At 38.9% G+C, this 23025-nt stretch overlaps 1 protein-coding gene across 2 annotated transcripts; it reads left to right on the top strand.

The window, feature by feature from the left end:
* Positions 1-1042: 1042 nt before the first annotated feature.
* LOC110050928 (uncharacterized) lies at positions 1043-21376 on the top strand. Of its 2 annotated transcripts, XM_089276975.1 has the most exons (9): positions 1043-1538; positions 2514-2542; positions 5502-5596; positions 11528-11784; positions 12396-12663; positions 14745-15008; positions 15281-15388; positions 15716-15799; positions 17387-21376. In XM_089276975.1, exons 3-9 carry the CDS (start codon positions 5578-5580, stop codon positions 20653-20655), a joined length of 4269 nt encoding a protein of 1422 aa, XP_089133101.1. In that variant the 5' UTR covers positions 1043-1538; positions 2514-2542; positions 5502-5577; the 3' UTR covers positions 20656-21376. The 2 variants fall into 2 exon arrangements, with proteins under 2 accessions (XP_089133101.1, XP_089133100.1); XM_089276974.1 differs by lacking the exon at positions 2514-2542.
* Positions 21377-23025: the final 1649 nt, after the last annotated feature.

Here is a 23025-nt window from a genome sequence, read left to right as displayed (position 1 = left end):
TTATACGATAACTATAGCTTCATCCGCGTGGCAAACTTTCGCTGCTTCACTCATTGATGTATTTTCATTCGTTCTTCGCTGTTTTCGGTTTTTCGAACTGGTCCATGGTTTAAACGTGGTCTATGTTTACTTATAACTTAATAGAGACACGCCTAATACCAAAAATGCTGGGTAGTCAGAACAACAATGCTGATCAACTGAGTAGTCAATTCGTGACATCCATATAGGTAATTCCCGCGAAAATCGTCTCGGTCGATTGCATACGCGCCATAGGGCTGTCAATCAAGAGGTAAACTTTTATTTCCGGTGAAAACGTAAAACCGCCATTTCTCCGCCAATATTTAGCCTTTTTCAAATTTTTTTTTCAGAAATTAGAGATTATTCTTCGACCACTATTTTGACCCAAAAATTCAAATTTGAAGAAAATTGCCGACCCGAAGGTATACTGTAACCTTAACTGAAATGGGAGAGGATAAAAGGCTGTCCGAACAGATAATTGCGATCCGTTGGATACCCCTGAGTTCAAATCAGTGGTGCTAACTCGGTATCCTGGTCCCAGAAGTTTTCCTTGATTTTCCTCTTTTCACAGGGAGCCCTCACATCCGTTTAGAATATGAATAAAAGATTAACCTACCTTTGTCGCGCGTGTTTTGTGTTTTGTGGCGGCCATTTTGAATTTTTAATTTTTTTTTCTGTTAGTGGGAGGTCTAGAACCGAAATTACGGAAATCGTTCGGAGCCTGCTCGGAGGTCTAAGAAAATGACTTTCTTTAGAGCGGTTTTAGTGTCGTAAAACCAAAACCAAACCAATCGCATACCAATTAGACTACTCAGCCAATCTCAAATCGTAGTAAAACCAAAACCAAACCCAAGTAATTGTCTAATTACTTTCGACACTCAAATGAAAACCGCTCTATTACATTTTATTACACTTTGTTATCCTCGGGAAGCGATCGGCTACCTCCGAGAATTTGCGAATTTTCCCGCCCGTCCCAGACTTCCGTAATTTCGGTTCCAGACTTCGCACTAGCAGACCGCGTATTAAAAATTCAAAATGGCCGCCACAAAACACAAAACACGGGCGATAAAGGTAGGTGAATCTTTTATTCATATTCTAAACGGATGTGAGGACTCCCTGTGTCTTTTCTTGATTTAGAGCCGCGAAAGAGCCGGCTCTCTCATTTGGAGAAAAATCAAGAAATACCTCTGGGACCAAGGTACTAACTCGGTAACTATGGATGAAAGCGCAGAAAGGGGTGAATCGACGAGTGCACCTCCATTATACTAGTTTCCCTTCAATGCTGCTTTGAGTGTTGGAATATTTGCGAATCTTACCGGAAGAGGGTAGGAGTAAGGGAGAGGGGTTAAGAGGACTTAGCGACTGAGGCGGGGGCAGTTGTCTGGCCTGGGATCGAGGTTGTCCCGAGTTTTTCGTTCGAATGTTCGTCGAGCAAGAAATTAGGGGTGACTTTGACGATCAGAAGTGAAGCTCAAGATATGCTTAGGTACAACAAGTAAAGCTCAAAGCGTGTGCAGAAGGTATGTAAAGTAACTGCTGTATTTCTGTAAGGTTTTCCTGGATTTTTTTTAAGGTTAAATGCTTTCTTCAATATTTCACTTCCGCAGTGAAGCGAAGTCTACTTTCGCTTTTACTTTAATAGACCTCTTTAGCTTGGGCGGTTTGTTTTCCCGTTGTTCCACGTGATATTCTCTACAGAATTTTTTCTTTTATCCATCGTAAAATTATTCATTCATATACATGCGATTATTTAAAAACTTGAAAGCAAGAACTCTCAAGAAACAAACCCCCCAACCTAAAGAGGTCTATTACCGGCCTCGCTTGTCGCCATCTTTTACATTTAGGTTTAACTGTGGAAGTTTTGCACCCAACTTTTTGAGTTCGCTGCCAACATTATCTTATAGTCACAGTTCAATATCGAAAAAATAAACATTGTTTTCACTCTCAAGATTAGTGATGCTAATCTTAAAGTCTGGTAGAGTCCGGGGGTAGAGTCTAAGGTTGGAGCCTGAAGGAATCCAATTTTAGAACCCAGTCAGTATAAACTGCAGATCGTAGACCATTTCCATCATTGAGAGGTAACCATAAACAGGCTAACCGAAGCGTTATTTAGGCTAACCTGAGTGATTTTCAGGCTAACTTCAGTGATATTCAAGCTAACCAGAGTGATATTCAGTCTAATCAGAGTGGGTGTCTGGAAAACCCGAATAGCGAATAGCAAATAGTACGATTAGTGCGAATAGTAGCGAACAGTCTCGAATAGTGGCAAATAGTGGCAAATAGTGGCAAATGGTAGCAAATAGGGTACCCAGTATCTCGCAGTCAACCTCGTAGCAACTCAGGATGGGATTTTCCAGCTAAAAAGACAGACGCTTATCAGGACAAAAGGTGTTTCTAAACGTAATTTCTTCTGTTTTAACCACTGCAAAAGTGTAAATACGTCTTTATGAGGTTACCCTTGTGTTTTCTGTTTTCTTAATGTCGGCGATGGACAGCCTACAAGCCTGAGTCCGGAGAAGAAAAGGTAATAAATTCTGTTGCTTATTTGGATAATTAATTAACGCTGGATATTAGATCTAAAGCGGTGACTATTGACGACTATTCGTCACTATTAACCACTTTTCGCAACTGTTTGCTACTATTTGCACTATTTGAGACTATTCGCAGTATTTGGGACTATTCGCTATTCGCTCTTTGGGTTTTCCAGACACCCTAATCAGAGTGATATTCAGGTTAACCGGAGTGATATTCAACATAACCAGAGTGCAGGTCTGCTGTACTTTCGCTGCGATTAGCCTGACAAATCCTGTTGACGGTCAGCACTCGATAACGGAAATAACACGGTATATACTTAAGAAGACTGTAGTCTGCAGTCTGCATTTGACCCTGGGAGGACTCTGATATAAAAAGGACAGGGGTGCTGATTGGAAATGTAGAAAAGAACCCAAGATACATGTAATGATTTGTGGGTATGGCTTGAAATTTCTTTCACTTCTAAGAGGTACCAATTCTAAAACTACACAATCTTTTCAACTCAGTACCCTAAAAGGTACCACAAACTTCTGCTGTGGACCTTTTAAGGCTCTCCTGGGGCATTTTACCCTCAGTCTGCATTTTACCCTTATTTTACCAGTATTAATTGAAGGGGTAAGTGCAAAACCATGCTAAGTAACGATTTGGGTGAAAAAAAAATTTTTCGCAAAAGGGCTTGAATTTTTGCATGTGGTCTTCTATGTAATAGAAAAATGCGGCCCTCTATTTTTGTCGCTGGTTTTTGCTTCCTTTTTCGAGTAATAATGTATGCAAAAATACTTGGCTTTTCCTAGCCATGTCTTTAGGAGTTTATTTGTTGAACAGCAAACAGGCAGACTGTTTATAGTGTATGAAGTCAAAATCAAATCTCACAGCATATATAGAGCAGAAATCTGGGAACAGATTGTTTACATCGGTTATTGTGACGTGAGCACAACACGTGAATCGATCGAGCGTCAAATGAAATTCATCGAACAAAAAAGAGATGTGCCGCATTAGAGCTCTGTCAACTAATATCTTAAGCATTGTTTTAAAGTACCTTGTATGCCTGCCTGGTGGTTGAGAGGCATCATAAAGTCTCGATAAACCTGTAAGTCATCAGCATGTTTTAAAGAATCCAAATGTGTTCTGAAACTTCGAAGGCAGCTGATATACCGTAATCGTGTTATCGACGTTCGAAGTCAGATCGAGCCAGGCAGCAAAGTCCAAGAGCAGTTCTTGCCCAAGAAAAATACCCTCTGGTGAGTCGTGGCCCATTTGCCAACTATTGCTAGCGTCAAAGTTTGGAAAGCGAGAACTGGTTTTAGACTTATAAAATTTGTCTTGTATCGACCGCCATGTTTTCCTGCGCACGAGGTGTAAAGACCCTTTCCGGCATGCATTGCGATCACGTTCTGCGGACGTTTCTCGAACTGGCAACTAGATTGTTTAAACATAAGAATGGCCAACAAGTAGTGATCGATTGTAACATAGATCTGTGATCCAGGTTGCATTGATTTTATTTCAAATCGGCATGATTTGTAGTGTTTTGAGCTTCTGGGATCAGCGGACATGCAGATGTATGGAGACCCGTACGTTGCGGAGAAGGGTTAATCTGTTAATCTGTCAGCCCTATTTACAGCGCGTTTTCACATGAAATCGACATCATTGAGCTTATAAGTTGCGTGAAATTACCATTTTGCTGTTTTCTAAGTGAAACTAGCATCCTTGCCGTCAAGCGTTAACGTGAAATCAACATTTTAACCTATTTAGACCTGAAATTAACATCATTGAGCTTATGGGCTGCGTGAAATTGACATTTTGCTGGTTTCTAAGTGAAACCAACATCCTTGCCGTCACGCGTTAACGTGAAATCAACATTTTAACCTATTTCATTGAGCGTATGCGCTGTGTGACATTGGCATTTTGCTGGTTTCTAAGTGAAACCAACATCCTTGCCGTCACGCATTAACGTGAAATCAACATTTTAACCTATTTAGACCTGAAATCAACATCATTGAGCTTATGCGCTGCATGAAATTGACATTTTGTTTGTTTGTAAGTGAAATCAACCTCCTTGCCGTCACATGTTAACGTCAAATCAACATTTTAACCTATTTAGACCTGAAATCAACATCATTGAGCTTATGCATTGCATGAAATTGACATTTTGCTCGTTTCTAAGAGAAATCAACCTCCTTGCTGTCACGCGTTAACATGAAATCAACATTTAAACCTTTTTTGACCTAAAATCAACATTTTTGAGCTTATATGTTACATGAAATTGACATTTTGCTGCTTTCTAAGTGAAATCAAAGTCCTTGCGGATGCAGCAGGCCGATCCTTTGTTATGATAAACCGAGGCGAGACTTCGACTTATAACAAAGGCTTGGCTTGGCTATTATAACAAAGGATTGGCTCTGTTTATCATAACAAAGGCCTGGCTTTGTTTATTTGAAGACCTCAGCAGGAAAAGGGCACTAGGTATTTTAATCAAAAGTGAACTTTGTTGAAAACGCTCCAAATTTCGCATTCAGTTTTGTTTAGGTATGTTTAACAATGTCCCGTAGTTTTTCCGCTAAGCTTCGCTTCATTTTTGAGATATTGCATATGCAGAAAAACCACTCGGTTTTCCTAGTGGCATCTTTATAAACGAAGCAAAAACCAGCGACAAAAATACAGGACCACGTTTTTCTATTACATTGAAGACCACATGCAAAAATTCAAGCCCTTTCGCGAAAATTTTTTTTTTCACCCAAATCATCACTTAGCATGGTTTTGCACTCACCCCTTCAATTATTAAATTATTATTACCCCAATCAGCAGTCTGCAGTTTGCATTGTACACTGACTGTTTTAGAACCTCATTTATGTAGTTGTATAATTGCCTAAGTGAGTATTAATATTATTGCACAGTGACATAACTAACTAGCTGGTAAAGAAAAATTTTTGATTTTTTTTTTTTTTTCAAAGGAGTCTGTAGAAAATGGACATGGATGAGGGAAGTGACAAAGAAGAATAACTGGAACATAAAATCAAAAGTCAGAAGATGGATGAGAACAAATCAGGTGAGTTCTTTCAAAGACTGTGAGATGCTCTCTGTAAACTCTTAGTGCTGGTGATGTTTTCAGTGGAAAATTAAATTCAAAACAATAAATAAATTCATATTACTATATTTAACATAAGATTAAAAGCTCAAATTATATTTCTTTGACGTGAGTATGGCTCGGTCAATTCCAAGCCTGCTCGCCCCCCAGGACATTTGGCAGGCTGTAGGTCCCTACTATGGGGCATTTGCTCCCAGAGGGTTTCTATGGGGTGGGGCATTGGACAATTTAGTCAAGTACAAACAATAAATTGGTACTTTTTGAAAATGAAAGTCTGCTTTATTAAGCAACTGGTGCCCGTTTTATGAACCTCATATATAAATTTGCCATAGAAATTTTCGTAGAGCACTACACCTCTACGCTTTAATCATCGATCTCTTTGTGTTTCTTCTCTTGCGGGTACGTATCAAAAGGTGGCATGTTGCCATGATTACCAACAGGGCTTGGTCTGTTGTAGGAGTTTTTATTACATCCTACACCTGAACTCATTCATTAATGATCATTTCTAGATAATGAACTCTACAGTATGGTGGCCCATCATTATCATGTGTCTTTTTAGCCTCAAAACAGAGATCAACTTCATTTTCTAATGAAATAATCAACTCTGTTCGTGTTTTCATTTTATTTTATTTTTGATTCTCCTTACAATTTCCATTTTGAATTGTCTTTTAAAAGCCAGATTGATTTCAAAAGGTTTTTCAATTTCAAATCAAATATGATTCTAAATTTAAATTTTAAAAATGCCTATTGAGAACGGATCAGCACTATCACCCAACGTGGTAAGGCCTGGGACTACGGTATGCTCTTGTCAAAGCTAGAACACGCATTCTAGAGAGTAGCAATAGACACTGAGCTGTTTGGTTGTGATTAAACTAAGCTGATATGAAAACGAGAAGACTGGCAGCAGAGAAGGAGTCTTGGGAGGAGTTTGAAAAACGGGTTGGAAATAAGAGAAACAATGTAAAGAAACCAGGCGTGGGGAAAGCTTCGAGTGATATCCTTGTTCAGAGAATGTAGTCTACTGCTTCAGGATGATTAAAAAAATACGAGCCATTGGACACCAGAGACTTTGTTCCATTTGAAGATTACGAAGAACTCTATTTAGAAAACATCAAGGAAGCCTGTGACAGATTTTACAATGCTCCAGCTGGATCATATGATATTCTCGCATCAGACAGAGGTCCATCATGTTCTCAGTTCGAACAGATCAAAGGTCGCAAAGTATTCTTCATCTGATTTCTTGAGCCAAAAGAGAATGCCGATGGCACATATCGGGCTCTGGTAACTACACCAACAGTCGTGCCCAAATCAGTGTCGATCGCACAACTTTTGAGAGCCGGGGTACTGGTGAAGCTGTTGAAAACTACCATTCTACATCTAGAACATTTTGATGTAGAAAAGAACAAATGGGTTCCAGCTTGTTCGATTAACTTACAAATAAAGGAGGAGCCCTTCTCCAGTGGGGCCTTTAGAGACGCTTTTAAAGTGACCAGCAGTGATGCTGGTTTGTCCAGTGTATGGGTGGTGAAAAAATACCAGCCTACATCAGTGAAACCATTATCGACCTCTTGAAATCTACAGTGGAAGATCATACTTGTAAATAAGTACAAGTGCGCGCCGTCGCCAGAAACATTACACAGAGATTTTCATTGAGAGTACCCTCCTCTTTTGGCGATACTTTCAGTTACAGTAAGGAGTTTTACTCCATTTTAGATAAACTCCCAGTAACAGTGGAAGAATTTGTACCTGGCGAATTTCAAAAATACATGAACAATGATGGAACCTAGAATGCTCCGCTGATGGAGGACCACCAAGAAGTGTATGCTAAAGCGGAATGCCTTGTGCATTTCAGCTACACCTTTTCAGAGAAAAAAATGATGCAGGGCTCGAAAAAAAACCTGTCCGGTCGTCTGGGACAAGCAGATTTTCCCTTTGGGCAAGTAACTTTCTCTCCTTACTTGCCCCATGGGCAAGGACCCAGACAAGCCGTTCGCTGACTAAATTTTTGATAACAATTTTGAGAAGAAAAGGTACATTTTAGGCTCAAGGGTAATCAAGTGTTTAGATGAAGCTTGATGAAAATTACAATTTATAGCGTTGTTTTGTTGATTGCGTGATGCGCACTCACGGCTCAGAAGTGGTTGCCTAGCACGTGATCAAAATCTCGATCAAATTTCTTTCCACGATTAAAAATAGCCGCGTTGGGCACAAAAATGCTGTGTTTATTTCTTAAAATTTTAGCAATTTTTTGTGAGCATTTTCCAGTTTCTCTGTACAAAACTTAACTCAACAACAATATATTCAAGCTGTAGAAATTGTATGCAAAAAGAAGCCACATGTTTCTACCGCAAAAATGAAGCCAGCATTTTTGATACTAAAATCCAGGTAAATCTCTGTTTTCGGTGAAACATGCAAGTTTGCTAGTGATAGCTTACAGGAAAAGTATTATATTATTAAAAAGAAAGGAATAAGTCATCAAAATACTTTCAGAGTTCCTGGAAAATGACTTAAAATAGTGTTTCTTTCAAACAAGGTCGTTTTCCCTCAACAGAAACTATTTTTCATTCACCCAAATGAAAAAATATGCTCTTGCCAACTTTTCATATTCGACACTGTGCCTGTGTCAAAACTGAAGTGGGAAGGCGACTTGTTGTTAATTCTGTGTGTTATAAATTTCTCGCACTTCTCTTCACAATGATTTTGTGGAGCTAGACAAGATGCAGGTGAACATTCAAGGAGTTGAACGCGATCTTCGATGAATTGAGCAAATTGATTGAAGGCTGTATCATAAAAAAGATACCCAGCGTGTAATACAGGACCTAGGAAGTAAGTACACAAACAAACAACAGCAACTTCGCAAACTTTGTTTCTTCAACTGGGAGTTCATCCATGTTAATTATTACAAACCGTACAACTTCATAAAAGCGGAATGAAGAAGTTGTGGAAGTATTACAATATAATGACGTAAACATGAAAGTGATCAGCACTAAGAGGACTACAGTCAAGATGGGGTTTATTACTGTAACATTAAAACACGCCTGTAGTTTGACTTCCATTTTCGGGTTCATGAATTATAATGAGTTTGAAAACTTGGGCAAGTGGGGAAGTGCCTCGGGCAAGCAAAATTTGAGAGTTACTTGCCCAACAGGCAAGGTGAAATTCAAATACTTTTCGAGGCCTGCTGATGTTGGTTGATCTTCAAGGTTCAATGTTCAAACTGTATGATCCTGAAATTGCTACCTCCGAATTTACATCAGATACAGACGAATCGTATTTTTGTGCCAGGAACCTTTCTCGTATAAGCATTGATACTTTCTTCAAAGAGCACGAATGCAACAAATACTGCGAACTGATGGGACTTAACAATTAATGTTTATCTAAAATTAGGTCTTTTTTTACGGTAAACGATACTTTGAAGACGAACTGCGCAAGCAGGCTTGATTAAATTTCTTCCCCACAACCGGCACTTGTGTTAACGTAGTTTCATTTTGATATTTCACAAATAAATTGAGTTGTAAAATAATGTAAAATTTTCGGTGACTGCACCTATCTCGATGCCAGACGAGATAAGTTGTTTGTTTTATCCGATCGGTGGATGTGTCACAACAAAATTTCATATTCTAAAAAAATTGTTACAGTTGCTCATCGCATTGGTTTATTAGGAACCAAATATGTTACTGTGGTTGTTCTTTCAGTTCCGAAGCTTATTGTTGAATATATTAAAAATAATATTTACAGTACTGAAGAAAGTAAAGTTAGTGATACAGAGAGCTTGTCTAATTTTAATTTAATTACGGAAAATTTCAAAATGCCATAATGGCGCCGCTTTACATAATCAGGAAATTATGAAAGTCATAATGTAAACAAGATATGAAACCAAGTTTTCATCCCTGAGTGAAACTGGCTCTGGGGCGAGTTTTCTCATGCAAACACCCCCATTATTAATATTAGTGTAAATATTTGTGATAAATTAACTAACAAAGTTTCTCTTGAGAAATCTAAAAGCTGTAATTGCATTACGTGACTCACCTTTTTCAGGACTTGAAAGTAGTTGTGCACAATTAAGTTTAACTCTTGGGTCCATGAAATCAAACGCATCCCCATCAGCATAACACCTGACACTTCGGCAACCTCTGTAAACTGATCTTTGCTCAATATTATCCCCATATTCTTTCCTCCGTTTTGCTCAGGGAAGGAAAACATGTGTTCTGGAACACCTGTTGAGATCTCCACTTTATCTTGTCCATGGATTCTGTACGAATTCCAGTACTTGACAAAGATATCGCACTCTCTTTGGACAATTGGTATAAAAACATAGGCAAGAAGTTGTCTATCGGTTGAATTAAGAGGATCGTATTCTCTTCTTCTCAAAAGAACTGTTAACTGTTCTTTAAAGAAGGCTTCAAATCTCTCGTGAAGGTCACGCCACCATCGCTCAATCTTGTTGCTTGTTGAGGGGCCATAAATAATTGAGTCAGCAGGATCTTCCATGAGTCTGTGCTGGTTCAAAAGGTAAACATGAATTGTAACCATTTTACCGGTCTCAGTTCCTCTGTCCATTCGTAGATTTACCGGAAGCATCTCTGTGTCAAACAAGTATTTGAGATACATCCTGCCGATGAGTAAGGGATTCGAGTTGGAATAACACACATACAATAATAGCACTTTGCGTGAAAACATGTCTATGCATCCATAGACTCCGAGAGGAAATGTAGAGTTCTGGAATCCGCATAGTTTGTTGTGTCCATCTAACGAGAATACCCATAGTGGGCCTTCAGACGTAAAGTTACCTTTCGGTTTCTTCTTTTTCTGGAGGTTTCTGGTTTCCAATCCTTTGGGATCCAATTCAGCCATTACATTATGAACTAGATGCTGAGGAACCTGTACTTTGTGCTCTGTTCTGAACTTGTGATTCATGGCTCTATAGCCTAATAGCCTTCCTGGTCTGTCTAATTCTTTCTTGACCACATCACACACTTCTGCAAGAGGGGTATTATAATTTATATAGTGGGTGCCAAAATAGCAAAGGCGTCTGTCTAGAGTTGCTATACTCCAGTGGTATTGCAGAAACTTTTGCTGCACGAAATCAAGGATCTCTGTTCGCTTCAAGTTTTGGGCAACAAACTCTCCAAGATCTTGTTCCAGTTGATTATTTTCCTTCCAATCGTCGTTGGTATTCATGATTTGATGCTGAGTTTCCAGCTGAGTTTCATGACTTGTACTGACACGGATGGGACTTGACACCTTCGTCATTTGTAAGACTCGCTCCCAGGCCTTACCGGAGTGATAACGCTGGGTTGTTCAATTTTTTTTTTTGTAATGGTGATAGCGCTGGTCCATTCCCAATAGGCATTTTTAAAATTTAAAGTTAGAATCATATTTGATTTAAAATTGAAAAACCTTTTGAAATCAATCTGGCTTTTAAGAGACAATTCAAAATAGGAATTGTAAGGAGAATCAAAAATAAAATAAAATGAAAACACAAATAGAGTTGATTATTTCATTAGAAAATGAAGTCGATCTCTGTTTTGAGGCTAAAGAGACATGTGATAATGATGGGCCACCATACTACAGCTTTACGATCAAACATATGCTGTATCTAGATAATAAACTCTACGGCTCTACCGCCCTACGGCTATACGGCTATAGTTCTTTCATATAGAATTTCCATGACTGTATTTTACATATAAATCTCTTTCCACGGGGCTGTGCATGTGAGACTACACACTGCCATTTTACAACTCAGTTAATGGAAACTAAGAGTTTTAAGAATGAGGTATTTTGGTCTCAAGTAGGATTTAAAGTTACAGATGCCACCTTCCCTCCCTGGCAAAGGTTTGAGTGAGTAAGCCCTACATGCAATGACCTTAATTTATATATTTTTCTTTTTAGATCTGCTTGGGCAAATGTTCATGAATCTTCAGCAAATGCAATGCAATGTAAGCAAGATTAACAGTAAAACTGACCCATCAGCAGAGTTGGAGAAGATTGCATCAGACAAAGGCTTTGTGATTTCTGACAATGAAGGGTCAGGGAACTGCATGTTTCATGCACTGTCTGAACAACTGAACCTTGTGAAAGGAATCAATATCTCGCATGGAGAATTAAGACAATCCATAGTGCAGTACCTCTTAAATAACCCAAGACTGGTAAGTTAAGTATTTGATTTTGTTGTTCTGGTTAAGAAAATTGTAACTTACATACATACATACCTACCTACCTACCTACCTACCTTCCTACCTACCTACCTACCTACCTACCTACCTACCTACCTACCTACCTACCTACCTACCTACCTACCTACCTACCTACCTACCTACCTACCTACCTACCTACCTACATACATACATATTATACTTTATTTCCTCTCAAATTTTTAAGTAGCTAAAATAAGCTAATATCTTCCAGAACAAAAATATAATAGAATATATCAATACCTATACAATATTATTGTATAGGTATTGATGAAATATGCTTAGCATGTGGCTTAATTGGGAAAATGTGTTCCACGTGATTAGATTCCAGCATTTGAGTCAGCATCTGAATTGGACTTGCAGTCGAATAAGACGGCAGAAAATTGGGCATCGACACATACAGAAATTAGTTCAATCTTCAAATTGCTGTGTAAAAAGTGGTTTCAACATTTAGTTCTCCATTATACATGTACCTAAGAGAGGGACATTTCTGCCATCACACTGGTTTTAATTCCATGTGTACTGACCTTGTTAAAAGTTAGTCTTTTTACTCACCCTTCTTACAGCCAGATGGAACAGATCTGTTTAACTTCATTGATGGATATCAATCATGGGCTGATTATCTTACAACCATGGAGCAAGATGGCACATGGGGTGATCACATGATTCTTTACGCAACTGCAAATTGCTATAAAACATGCATTCACGTGATTAGCAGTCAGTCAAATCACCGTGACCTTACTATCAGGCCTGATGATCACGTGATCAGCACCAACCCACTTGTGCTGGGCCATGTTCATGAAGTTCACTATGTTAGCCTGCGACCCAAACAAGGTGAGGCTTCATGCAACACACGGTGTTATAAGACAGTTTGCTGTTAATTAATGTATATCATTTCAACTGATTCAAGGTAATGCTTACTACAACACACTGTGTTATAAGACAGTTTGTTGGTAATTAGCTTACTACATCACACTGTGTTATAAGACAGTTTGTTGGCAATGTATATCCATTCAACTCACACAAGGTAAAGCTAAGTACATCACACTGTGTGATAAGACAGTTTTACTTTGTTGATAATGTATATCATTTCAACTCACGCAAGGTAAAGCGACAACAATTTCTCATTTGTGCTGCTCACTATTCTCCATTAAAAAATTGCTGCTCAGTAGTCTCCGTTAAAAAAAAATAGAAAAATTAAAAAATCCTGCCATTTGTTTATTACAGTAGCTTTGGCAACTGACACCCTTTTATGAACCTCATTGCTGTAGAAGTTTTTGTAGAGTGCTACGCCTCTACCCTGAATGTGCAACCCTTACATCAGAAAAATCAAGAGATCACAATGGCCCGATTACCTGCAATTTTTATTTGTTATTGACTGTGAGAGAGCTTTAGAAAGTTTGGAATGGACTTTCCTTGAAAAGTATTTGAATCAATTTGGTTTTAAGATGGGTCAATATTATCAAAGTTGTATTATAAACAATGGCCTTTGCTCTCACTATTTTAAGATAGAGCATTGTGTTAGGCAGGGCACCCCCCCCCCTTTCCCCCTACCTTTTTGTCACTGCGATTGAAATCCTAGTGATTGCTATACCGAACCTAGACGATATTTAGAAACTAAACTGTTGCAGTTCACTGATGACACAACTGTTGTTTTATCAGATTTAGACTCTGCACAAGCTTTGTTTGTATTGCTTGATTGTTTTGAGAAGGTCTTTAGACTAAAACTTAACATTGCAAAAACAGATGCAATGTGGATCGGCTCCCTCCAAAACTGTAAAAATGAACCACTTGGAGTCAAATGGAAAACTTGTGCTAAGTTTTTAGGAATTTTCATTCCATATGATGTACAGATACTAGTCGAGGAAAACCTCAAGCAAAGGCTGAAAAAAATCAGAAATGCAATAAATTTATGGAAGTCAAGGGGCTTGTCAATTCATGGCAAAGGTTTTTATTATCTACGCAATTCTTCTTGCAAAACCAATATACCTTAGCTTGGTGATAAGCACTCCGTCTGAGATTATAAAAGAATTTAACAAATTGATTTAGTTTTTCATTTTTATGGAACGGGAAAGATAAAGTTATTCGAAAATCAACCTGTGGACCCTATAAGCAAGGTGGCCTCAAAAGGATAGATTATGAAACCATGATAAAAGTGTTGAAGTTGAGTTGGCTAATGCACATAACGGATGAGGAGTCGTCAGGTTTCTGGAAGTCTTACCTTAATTATCTTTTGGATAATGAAGGGGGTCGTTTTCTACTTCAGTGTAATTATGATGTAAACCAGATATATATTTCATCTACTTTTTATCAGGATCTATTAGTGTGGTGGTCAAATATAAGAGAAATTGTAGATCCAAATAATGTTTACAAATGTGTCATATGGAACAACAAAGAAACCAAAATCAATGGTAAAAGTGTTTTTTTTTTTATAAGCATTATTTTATTATGAAGATTGACTATACAAATGATCTGCTCTTTGACAAGTCAAATATCAAGCCTTTCAATGTTCTCAGAAGTGAGGGATTGACAAGGCTCAAATTTTTAGTATGGACAGGCCTAGGGCAATCTGTTCCTTTACAGTTGCATGTTAACATACCCAATTTTAAGGTGATTCTTGATTTGGAAAGTCTGAAATGTCGTCCTTCATTTCTCCTGTTCAACAATTAGACATAACAAGGCTGGAGGCAAGTAACTTGAAAACCTAGCGGTTCATTTAGCCTCCAGTCTCATTAAAGACAAATGATCGCTGAAAGCAGTTACCTTAATTTGAGCTACCTGTCCTGAACTTAAATATACTATAACTGTAGTGGCTGTATTTGCAATGAAAAAAGGAAATAAATAAAGAAAAAACATGATTGTAACAAAATTGCACCATTGTTTTAAATTACAAGCTTCTTGTCTTTCCCATGTAGTTGGTTTTAAACAAGGCAAACCTGGTGACCGTGACCTAGATGAGCTTGCAGGAAAGATTTGTGCAAAGTGGCAGGAGCTGGGACTTCGCCTTGGCATTTCTCAAGATAAACTGGACGAGATAGATGCTAACGAAAAACGTAAAGCATATCGGATGTTACTTCACTGGAGAAATACAACAGCTTCGGCTACACTTTATCGTGACCTCTACTACGCTTTGTGTCATGACAGAGTGGGTCTGAATAATGTGGCCAAAGAATTTTGTGGTAAGGAAACTACATGATTCAAAATAATTTTTGGCAACCCCATAGGCCTCTATCTTATAATATTTTTACAAAATTCTGTGTTCCAAATGTATAATTATATATTAATTGTATAATTACATAAGTACTGATGGGTTAATCCCGTTTAAAAATTTGATTATTATGATTATGATTATGATTATGATTATGATTATGATTATGATTATGATTATTATTATTAATTGTTTTGTGGCCAGCGACTTATTTTAAAATTGTTTTTGTTCTTATTTTCAAAGTTTTTCCTGTTCAAGGCATGCCACCTTTATCAATGGAACATATTCAGTCGTCTTTTGCCGCATGCTGTCTAACTCCAGTTGAAACTTATCAAACAAGTCACACTCAGAGTGAGTAGGCAAACGAGTTTTTATAAAATAATATTTACCATGATAATTTTCTGTCACATGATCCGTCAACATTCAGTGCACTTACTGTCCCACACAAGATGGCGTCTAAACAAGCCCAATTCCATGAGCTGCAGTTCAAAAAATGTACCAATTTTAGTCTAACAGTTAATGTACATGTATGTAGACTTGTAAAATGTAAAATTCTACTTGAACGGAGGGTTTGAATGAATTACAAGTCACTTTTCATTGGTTCATTAATGTGCCGTAAAAAGGTAAGAAATGTCATCATCGTGGTTTACTACATTTACTGTATTTCTTATAACTCAGGAGAGAAAAGGACATTACCACCTAGTTTCCAGTCCAGTCCCCAGGATCCCAAGCGAGCCAAACTCACAACCGCAAACAAAGCAGGTTTGTTACTGATAGTGTTTGTTGTATTATACATGTACATTTTCTCAAAAGACAATCTTTAGTAGAAGAACCATTATATTAAATACCTCATTGAACTATTTTATTCCGCCCATATTGGAGAATACTGGTCTTGTTCCTCTTTTACAAGTTTATTAACCTTGCCTGCGGCTCGGTCCACGAATGTTGCCTCACGGAGATAAAACCTGAACAATATGTCTAGCCCGAAGGAAATCTATGTGTGCTAAGATTTTTGAAAGTAAGATTAATACATGCTGCTTTTGAAATGCTATTTTCAAGACTAAGCTCTACAAGTGCTACGGCAGACTGTAGTTTTCTGAAGACTTTACTCTTGTCAGGGTGAAATGAGTTTTTGTGTCATACAAGTATTTTCAAGTTTATTGCTACTGTAGAATCAGGAGAAATTAGATATTTGTAAGATATCAACATGAATCTCCTCTGACATGAAAAACTTGATTTAAGAGTCGTGTGATTCAAAATATTCACGACAATACAAGCAAAGGCATTTGCACAACTCCTGTTGCCATTCTTTAAGTGCCTCACTATCAATCAGAAGAAGTTGGCAAAACTCCCGGGCCCTGCTTAAAGCTTTTGCAGCTTCTTCGTTTTAGAATTATGTGGTACTGTTCTTCATTTGCGCTCTTGTGTATGCATACAGTTGTTCATTTTTACTCTGCAAGTTCATTCAAAGTCTTTCTATTCCAAGTTCTTAAGTACTTCAGTGACACTTGTTAAAAGTTGGTGTTTGGTTGGTACTAAAAACATGCAATTTTATGCCCGTTGTTCATCAATGCACAGTAGAAGTGACTGTCAGCCAGTTAATTGACTTTTGATCAAATGCCGTCTTTTTGTACCACACATCTCAAGAACACTGTCGTCTTATTACTGCCATAGATTCCTGGTCAGTGAATCCTGTGATCGTGATTATGTGATCAATACGTTTTTCCGGCTAGGAATCCCTTTTTTCCTTAGTTGTACTTGCTAGATGGTGTTCAGAGATGTGTACTTCCTCGTTGTGCTCACAATTTTTTACAGTCAAGGTGTGGACAAAGCGAAGTTGTAGTTGTCTGTACAAGAGGAAGAAAAGACCAAACTAATCATTATAAAAGTACAATTGTAGAAGTTAACGAGAAGCCATGCGAATAATTAAGATCAATTTTATGTTCTTTTAGCTGTTGTTGCTGGCTGTTGCTCACTGACTCAAATTGTACATATAGTCATAGAATCTTTATCATTTCGTTTTCTATAGTTTCTTTTTTGTCTTACCTTTCTTTTGTACCTGAATAGTGTGAATAAAGATTGTTGTTGTTGTTGTTGTTGTTGTTGGAGGCCAAATTATCGGGCTTTTCTCTTGTTTCGAAAACGCTAAATGAGACTGCTTTTATTCGTTATCCTCTTTTAATCACCTCATCATGCAAACTGGAACACAAATATTTGGGAAAATCATTTACTTAGAGACCCCACTTCTGACAATAAACTGTGTCTGAATTAAACAATATAATTTTGTTTTTGATGTAGTAATTGTTTTCCGTTTCTATCTCATTTCGCTGTTATGTTTTCTCTCTTCAGAGGCCTCTCCCCTGGATACTTTTGATGTGAGAACCTGTCAGAGAAAACTTGCAGAGCATTATCAAAAAACAGCCAAGGTGCCCACCACAGTGTGGTCCTCAAAATTTCAGGTGGACCTTGAACAGATATACACTCGATTGTCCTGGGTGAAACAGGAACAAACCACAGCTGGGTCATCACAAAGGGAGCTGAGTCATTACACTGAAATTTTCACCGAGAAGAAGAAGAACGGAGTTGTAGCAAAGAGAATTCTCGTGCAAGGAGAGACTGGGATTGGAAAAACGACTTTCGTTAAGAAGCTGCTTGTGGATTGGTCGAATCTTCAAGAGGCGGAGATGGATGGGGAACGGGAAGATGCACTGAGGAAGTTTGACCTCGTTGTTTCTATCAATCTCAAAGAAGTATCCAAGTGCCAGACGTTTAAAGAAGTCTTAAGTCAGTCTCGCGTGTTTCCAGATGATGAAACATCTTCAGTTGACGATCTTCTCAGTTACATTGGTGAGAACCAAGACAAAGTTCTGCTTGTGTTTGATGGCTATGACGAGTACCGCACCGGCAGCGAAGCAGAAGAAAAGTATGGCAGTAGAAGCAACTCTCCAATCTACAAAATATTCCACGGGAATATTCTGAGAGGCTGCACTGTCCTGGTAACCACTCGATCGTCACGTGCCGATGAGCTGCAAGAATGTGCTGACATACATGCTGAGATCACTGGGTTTAATGAGTATGATGAAGGGGCCTTTAGGATAAAATTTCTGGGTAGCGAAACTGAGCTGAGTGGTCTATACGAGTTCTTACGCGTGAGTAATATGATCGACCTAGCAAGAGTTCCGTTGCTGAATCTCTTTCTTTGCCTGCTGTGGAGGGAAGAAAAGGAAAAGTTGAAAGGCGGATTGAAAAGTAAAACTGAATTGTTTCAAGCACTTTTAAAACACATTTTACAGCACAGCCACAAAAGGCATTCTCCGTCTAATGCCTCTATGCTGAAAGAAGCCGATTACAACGAAATTCTTACTGAAATAGGAAAGGTTGCTTTGGAAGGTCTTCTTCGAGGCGATCTGTTGTTCAACTTTGGTCAACTTTCTGAGAAAGTTCGTGGTGAAGAGAGTGTCATTGTTGGTCTTCTTCAAGTTTCTGAGTTCGGGCCAAGTGTGGAACCTAAGGAGATGGTGTCCTTTATCCACAAGAGTATTCAAGAATACATGGCGGCGTGGTTCGTCACATACAGATGTGTTCCTGAAGGAAATCTCGGTGGAATTGAGCAGCACGCATGTACTGTGGAGAATTGTAAGGCCCTGGAGAATGTTTTTCAGTTTGTTTGTGGGTTGTCCGACAAAGGAGCAGAGAAGGTTTTTGAGTACTTTTCATCAGTTAGAACACGGGATTTATCAATGACAATACCTGATGTAGACAATAAGACAGATGTACCTCTATATGACCTCACTAAGGTGCACTGGCGATTCAGTGACCTCGCTTTCAATTGCTTTCGAGAGGTTAACTCAAAAACTGAACTGTTAAGTCGGTTTTTGGATTGCTTTGGTGAGATCGTTCCTGTTCCACTCCACGTTCTATTTTCTAAAATGATGCCAAATGTCAAATTAGCACATTCTCGTACTTTTGCTTTTCGCTGTGATGTTAGCTATGACGGAGAATCAATACCGCGCCTGGCGTTGGGGCAGTTTATTGAATGCTTCCATATCCCAAGAACCACTGAGAGTGCTGAGGTTCACAGAGTTTACGACTTTCTTGAAAAGTTCCAGAATATAGGCAAAAGTGTAGTATGCGCGTTGAAGTGCTCATTTTATTTCATCCTCCGTTTCCGTACTGGTCAGTTTCAGTTTTACATAACAGACCTGTCTCTAGGCTGTGATTACCATGCCAGATTAATTACGGAAACTGCTGAGATTTCTGTTCCATCTGTCGCCGCAAAGTTGTGTTCAGAACAGTCTTGTCTGAAATTTGTAAGATCTCTACGATGCTGGTTCCTTTGCAGGGGTGAAATCATGAAAGGTCTCGGTGCAGCCATTAGAGATTGTAGACAACTGAGATGCATCGATGTTGTAAAGGGCAAAGACTCTGTATGTGATCTTTTGGAACAAGTGCCAAACCCCAGCAAGTGTTCATTGAAGTTTGGCTCTTTGGATGTACGCAACGTCAGCTTCAGCCATATGGACCAAGACCTTTTCCTGACATCAGCTGGAGCAGGGAAGCTTGCCAGTCTGTTACCACGATTTAACAACATCAGTGATCTTGACCTTAGCACTGCTTATACAAAAGTAGATGAGCTGATTACCAGCATCACTAACAAGTCTCTCAAGAGACTGAAACTGACTGGAGTAGTCCTGACTTCAGCAGCAGCCGCGGCGCTCGGTCGGTCACTTTCTGAAATGACATCTTTAGAATTACTCGTGCTAGGAGCGGCGTGGAATCAAGGAAGTTTTCAAACTGTTGACATGGAGGCGCTGTTTAGCCGATTTAACAAAACACTGCCTTTGTGCAATCTTTCTCTCGGTGGTTTCAGTGGTTACCTTGCTCCACTCACTAAAAGCTTTCGTTTTTTTCCTTATTTGCTTCACTTCGACCTTAGAAATCTCAATATGGATGAGCTGAACGTTCTGTTGAAGAGTTTAAGATTCTTGCCTAATCTCAAGACACTGTACGCGGGGGGCAAACGACTGGCTCCTGCAAATTCTAGCGCAGCGGAAGTAAATACGGAGTGCAGTTTCACACACAAAACTCTCAAGGTACTGAATCTGGAGGGAATAAGCCTGACACCAACAGTTGCCGCGACGCTCGGTCAGTTACTTCCTAAAATGCCGTCCTTACTCAGGTTTGAGTTAACTGGGCTGGATGGAAGTGTTGTGCCAGCCGAGCAAATGGAGCGGTTGGTTGACGGATTCAACGAAACATTGCCATTGCAGTACCTTAATTTCAGTGGTTTCAGTGTCAGGGGTTGCCTTGCTCCACTAACGAGACGTTTTTCCTCTTTCCCCAATTTGGCGTGGTTATTGCTTAAAAACTTAAACATGGATGAACATGACCAATGTAGTTTGCTGGAGAGCTTACCGTTCATTCCTAATCTCCAAGTTCTGAACTTGTCTGGTAATCCACTCGGTCACGCAGTAACATCTATCGTGCCACATGTCACCAAATTGCGCCGAGAACGATGGTTTCTTTTCCTTGCTGGAACTGGTTCTAAGGAAGATTTGAAATCTGTCAAAGAAGCACTAGATCCCCCTGTCCTCGTAGGCTGTGGTGATTTAAGTTAGATTTGTCCACTGTAGGTCAAATAGTTTCCCTTCAATGATTACTGAACTTACAGAGTCGCTGTAAAGGATCGTTTTAGATTAGGAAAACCGTTGTATTTATCAACGGTTTAGGAAAACTGCGTTGATAAATGCAGAATAAAATAGAACGCTTTATAGCGAAAATCTCGCATCATGTAATGTACGTGAGAAACATTTTAATTTCAGCAACCAACAAATACCGCAAATCCTCGAATTAGCGCCCGGGGCGCTTATTCGAGAGGGGCGCTTAATCGAAGGGGGCGCTTATTTAATTTTGCCCAAATCATGGCCTCACATCATCATTTTTTTAATACATAATCTGCACGTAAACAACAACATAAGTTGTTTATCGACATAAAAAGCTGGTCCTAAAGTTTAAATCGCGTCACCATTAGAAATTCACGTGGTCACAAACTGAAACAATGTACAAATCTAATACTACACGACGCAAACTATGCATCTTTTGCTGTCTCATTACGCGTCCACAAAATAGGGGGAGGGGAGGGGGCGCTTTTTCGAGGGTAGACGCTTATTTTAAATTTCAGCCGATAGGAGGGACTCTTATTCGAAGGGGGCGCTTATTCGAGGGGGAGGGGGGCGCTAATTCGAGGATTTACGGTTTTGGATTTATACCTGCTGTATAGTTGTAAAGCTGTAGATATGTCTTAAGACAAATCAAAATACAAAGGGTAAAGAGTCAAAATGTTACTTCTTGTCGCTTGATAAAAGTTTGGAAACATTCTTATTTAACTTTAATATAAAACTTCGACCGTAAAAAAGGCTTTAGAAGATACAGCTTTTCTTTTCTGATTGCAACTCGCGAGCAGCATACCGTAAACCGCCGCTTATAAGCCCTCCTTTTTATAAGGCGGGTCCCCCTGGTACAGTCCCATCTAGCTGTAAACAAAATATTAGTTCCGATTATAAACTCCCACGGATATAAGTAAGATATATGAAAAACATTTCGTTCAACACAGCTGTGAAACTGCTCTTTTTAGTGTAGAGTGCACTATTGGGATGGTTATGGGAGCTGCCTGCCGCTAAGGGACTAAGGTGCTATTCCGATATGGCCCTATGGCGCTAAGGTGTAAACTTTAATGTTTGTTTAATTAATTAATTTCATAAAAATATTGAAGATCCGATACCAGGATTCATAATAAAAGAGGTAAAAAACGTTCTCTGGTAAAATCGTATAAAATTGTGAGCTTTCAACAGCCAGTCTGCTGTCTTCGACATTTTTGTCCGTCGAAGACAGCAGACTGGCTGTTGAAAGCTCACAATTTTATACAATTTTGCCAGAGAACGTTTTTTACCTCTTTTATAATTAATTTCAATTAATTAATTAGACTAGAAGCAACGAAGTAGTGGGGGAAGGGTGGGAAAGGTACATGTGTACTCTACGTAAAACATATTTCATCGCCGTCACTCAGCTGTGAACATCGCAAAGCTATGTATTTGTTTCAGGTAACCCCTTGGTCTCCTTGTGGTACCATTCTCCTTAGAACAAAACTAATTTCTCCTAAACGCATGCGTAGATTAGTAAGCGTTCGTGGCTTCTGCGTTGCATACGGAATCACGCACAAATATTGAGTGGTTTTCCTTATGGTAGAGCTCTACATGTAAGACGCATGCGTTCTAGCACCGTTAGTGTTATACACTATCTTTCCACGCGGTATTTTGTATATCATGTCATGTGACCAAGGACGGCAGTTATTTTTCAGGTAGCGCCAACTGTCCCTTTTTATTACGAAAGTGAAACGTTACTGTGGCTGCGTAGCTTTTAGAATTACACACAGGTCGGTTCAACAAATATCTGCTGTTTTCAATCTACAATAGTGTGCTTGTCAGGGTTCAAATGTATTGCTTCTCCTTAGCGGCCTGTTTATTTCTTGCCTTAGTTGTGTCTGTAAGAGAGACCAAAAAGTTCCCAAGTTAGTGGCTTTAATACTCCGCATATTGTAAATTTGTAACAAAAGAAACCAGGAAAATGCTCAAATATTGCTGCAGACACCGTGGCACCTAATGAAAGCGCAAATTAATTAAATCAGTCTTTGAGGAGACTCATCCATATTGGCCAAGTAGCGCTGTTTATCTTCAATACTTTTCGTTGAAATGCTTCCCAGCCATCAATATCGTTGTGTGTTAATTTTGAATTGTTTTATTGTTAACAACAAAGGTGGCAACAGAAAAAGAAAGTGGTATTTCGTGACTATCTGATAATTAAATTAGTTCTTGTTCATCGGTAAAAATTTGCATTTTTAGTAAAACAACATCGTTTCTGTTCCGTTTCTTCATCACTACATCAGATATTTAACTTTCTTTCATTTATCTCCAAAAAACAAGGACATCTTC

Source organism: Orbicella faveolata, unplaced genomic scaffold, assembly GCF_042242905.1.
Source record: "Orbicella faveolata isolate gen_17 unplaced genomic scaffold, um_ofav_v1 contig_46, whole genome shotgun sequence".
NCBI classification, from domain to species: Eukaryota; Metazoa; Cnidaria; class Anthozoa; order Scleractinia; family Merulinidae; genus Orbicella; species Orbicella faveolata.
The sequence above is the reverse complement of the archived record's forward strand: the minus strand, read 5'-3'. Positions and strand labels throughout refer to the sequence as shown.

Coding starts and splice junctions, on each gene's coding strand:
- LOC110050928 (XM_089276974.1), top strand. Junction 11,785..12,395: donor TCTTAAATAACCCAAGACTG/GTAAGTTAAGTA, acceptor CCCTTCTTACAG/CCAGATGGAACAGATCTGTT. Junction 15,009..15,280: donor TGTGGCCAAAGAATTTTGTG/GTAAGGAAACTA, acceptor TTATTTTCAAAG/TTTTTCCTGTTCAAGGCATG.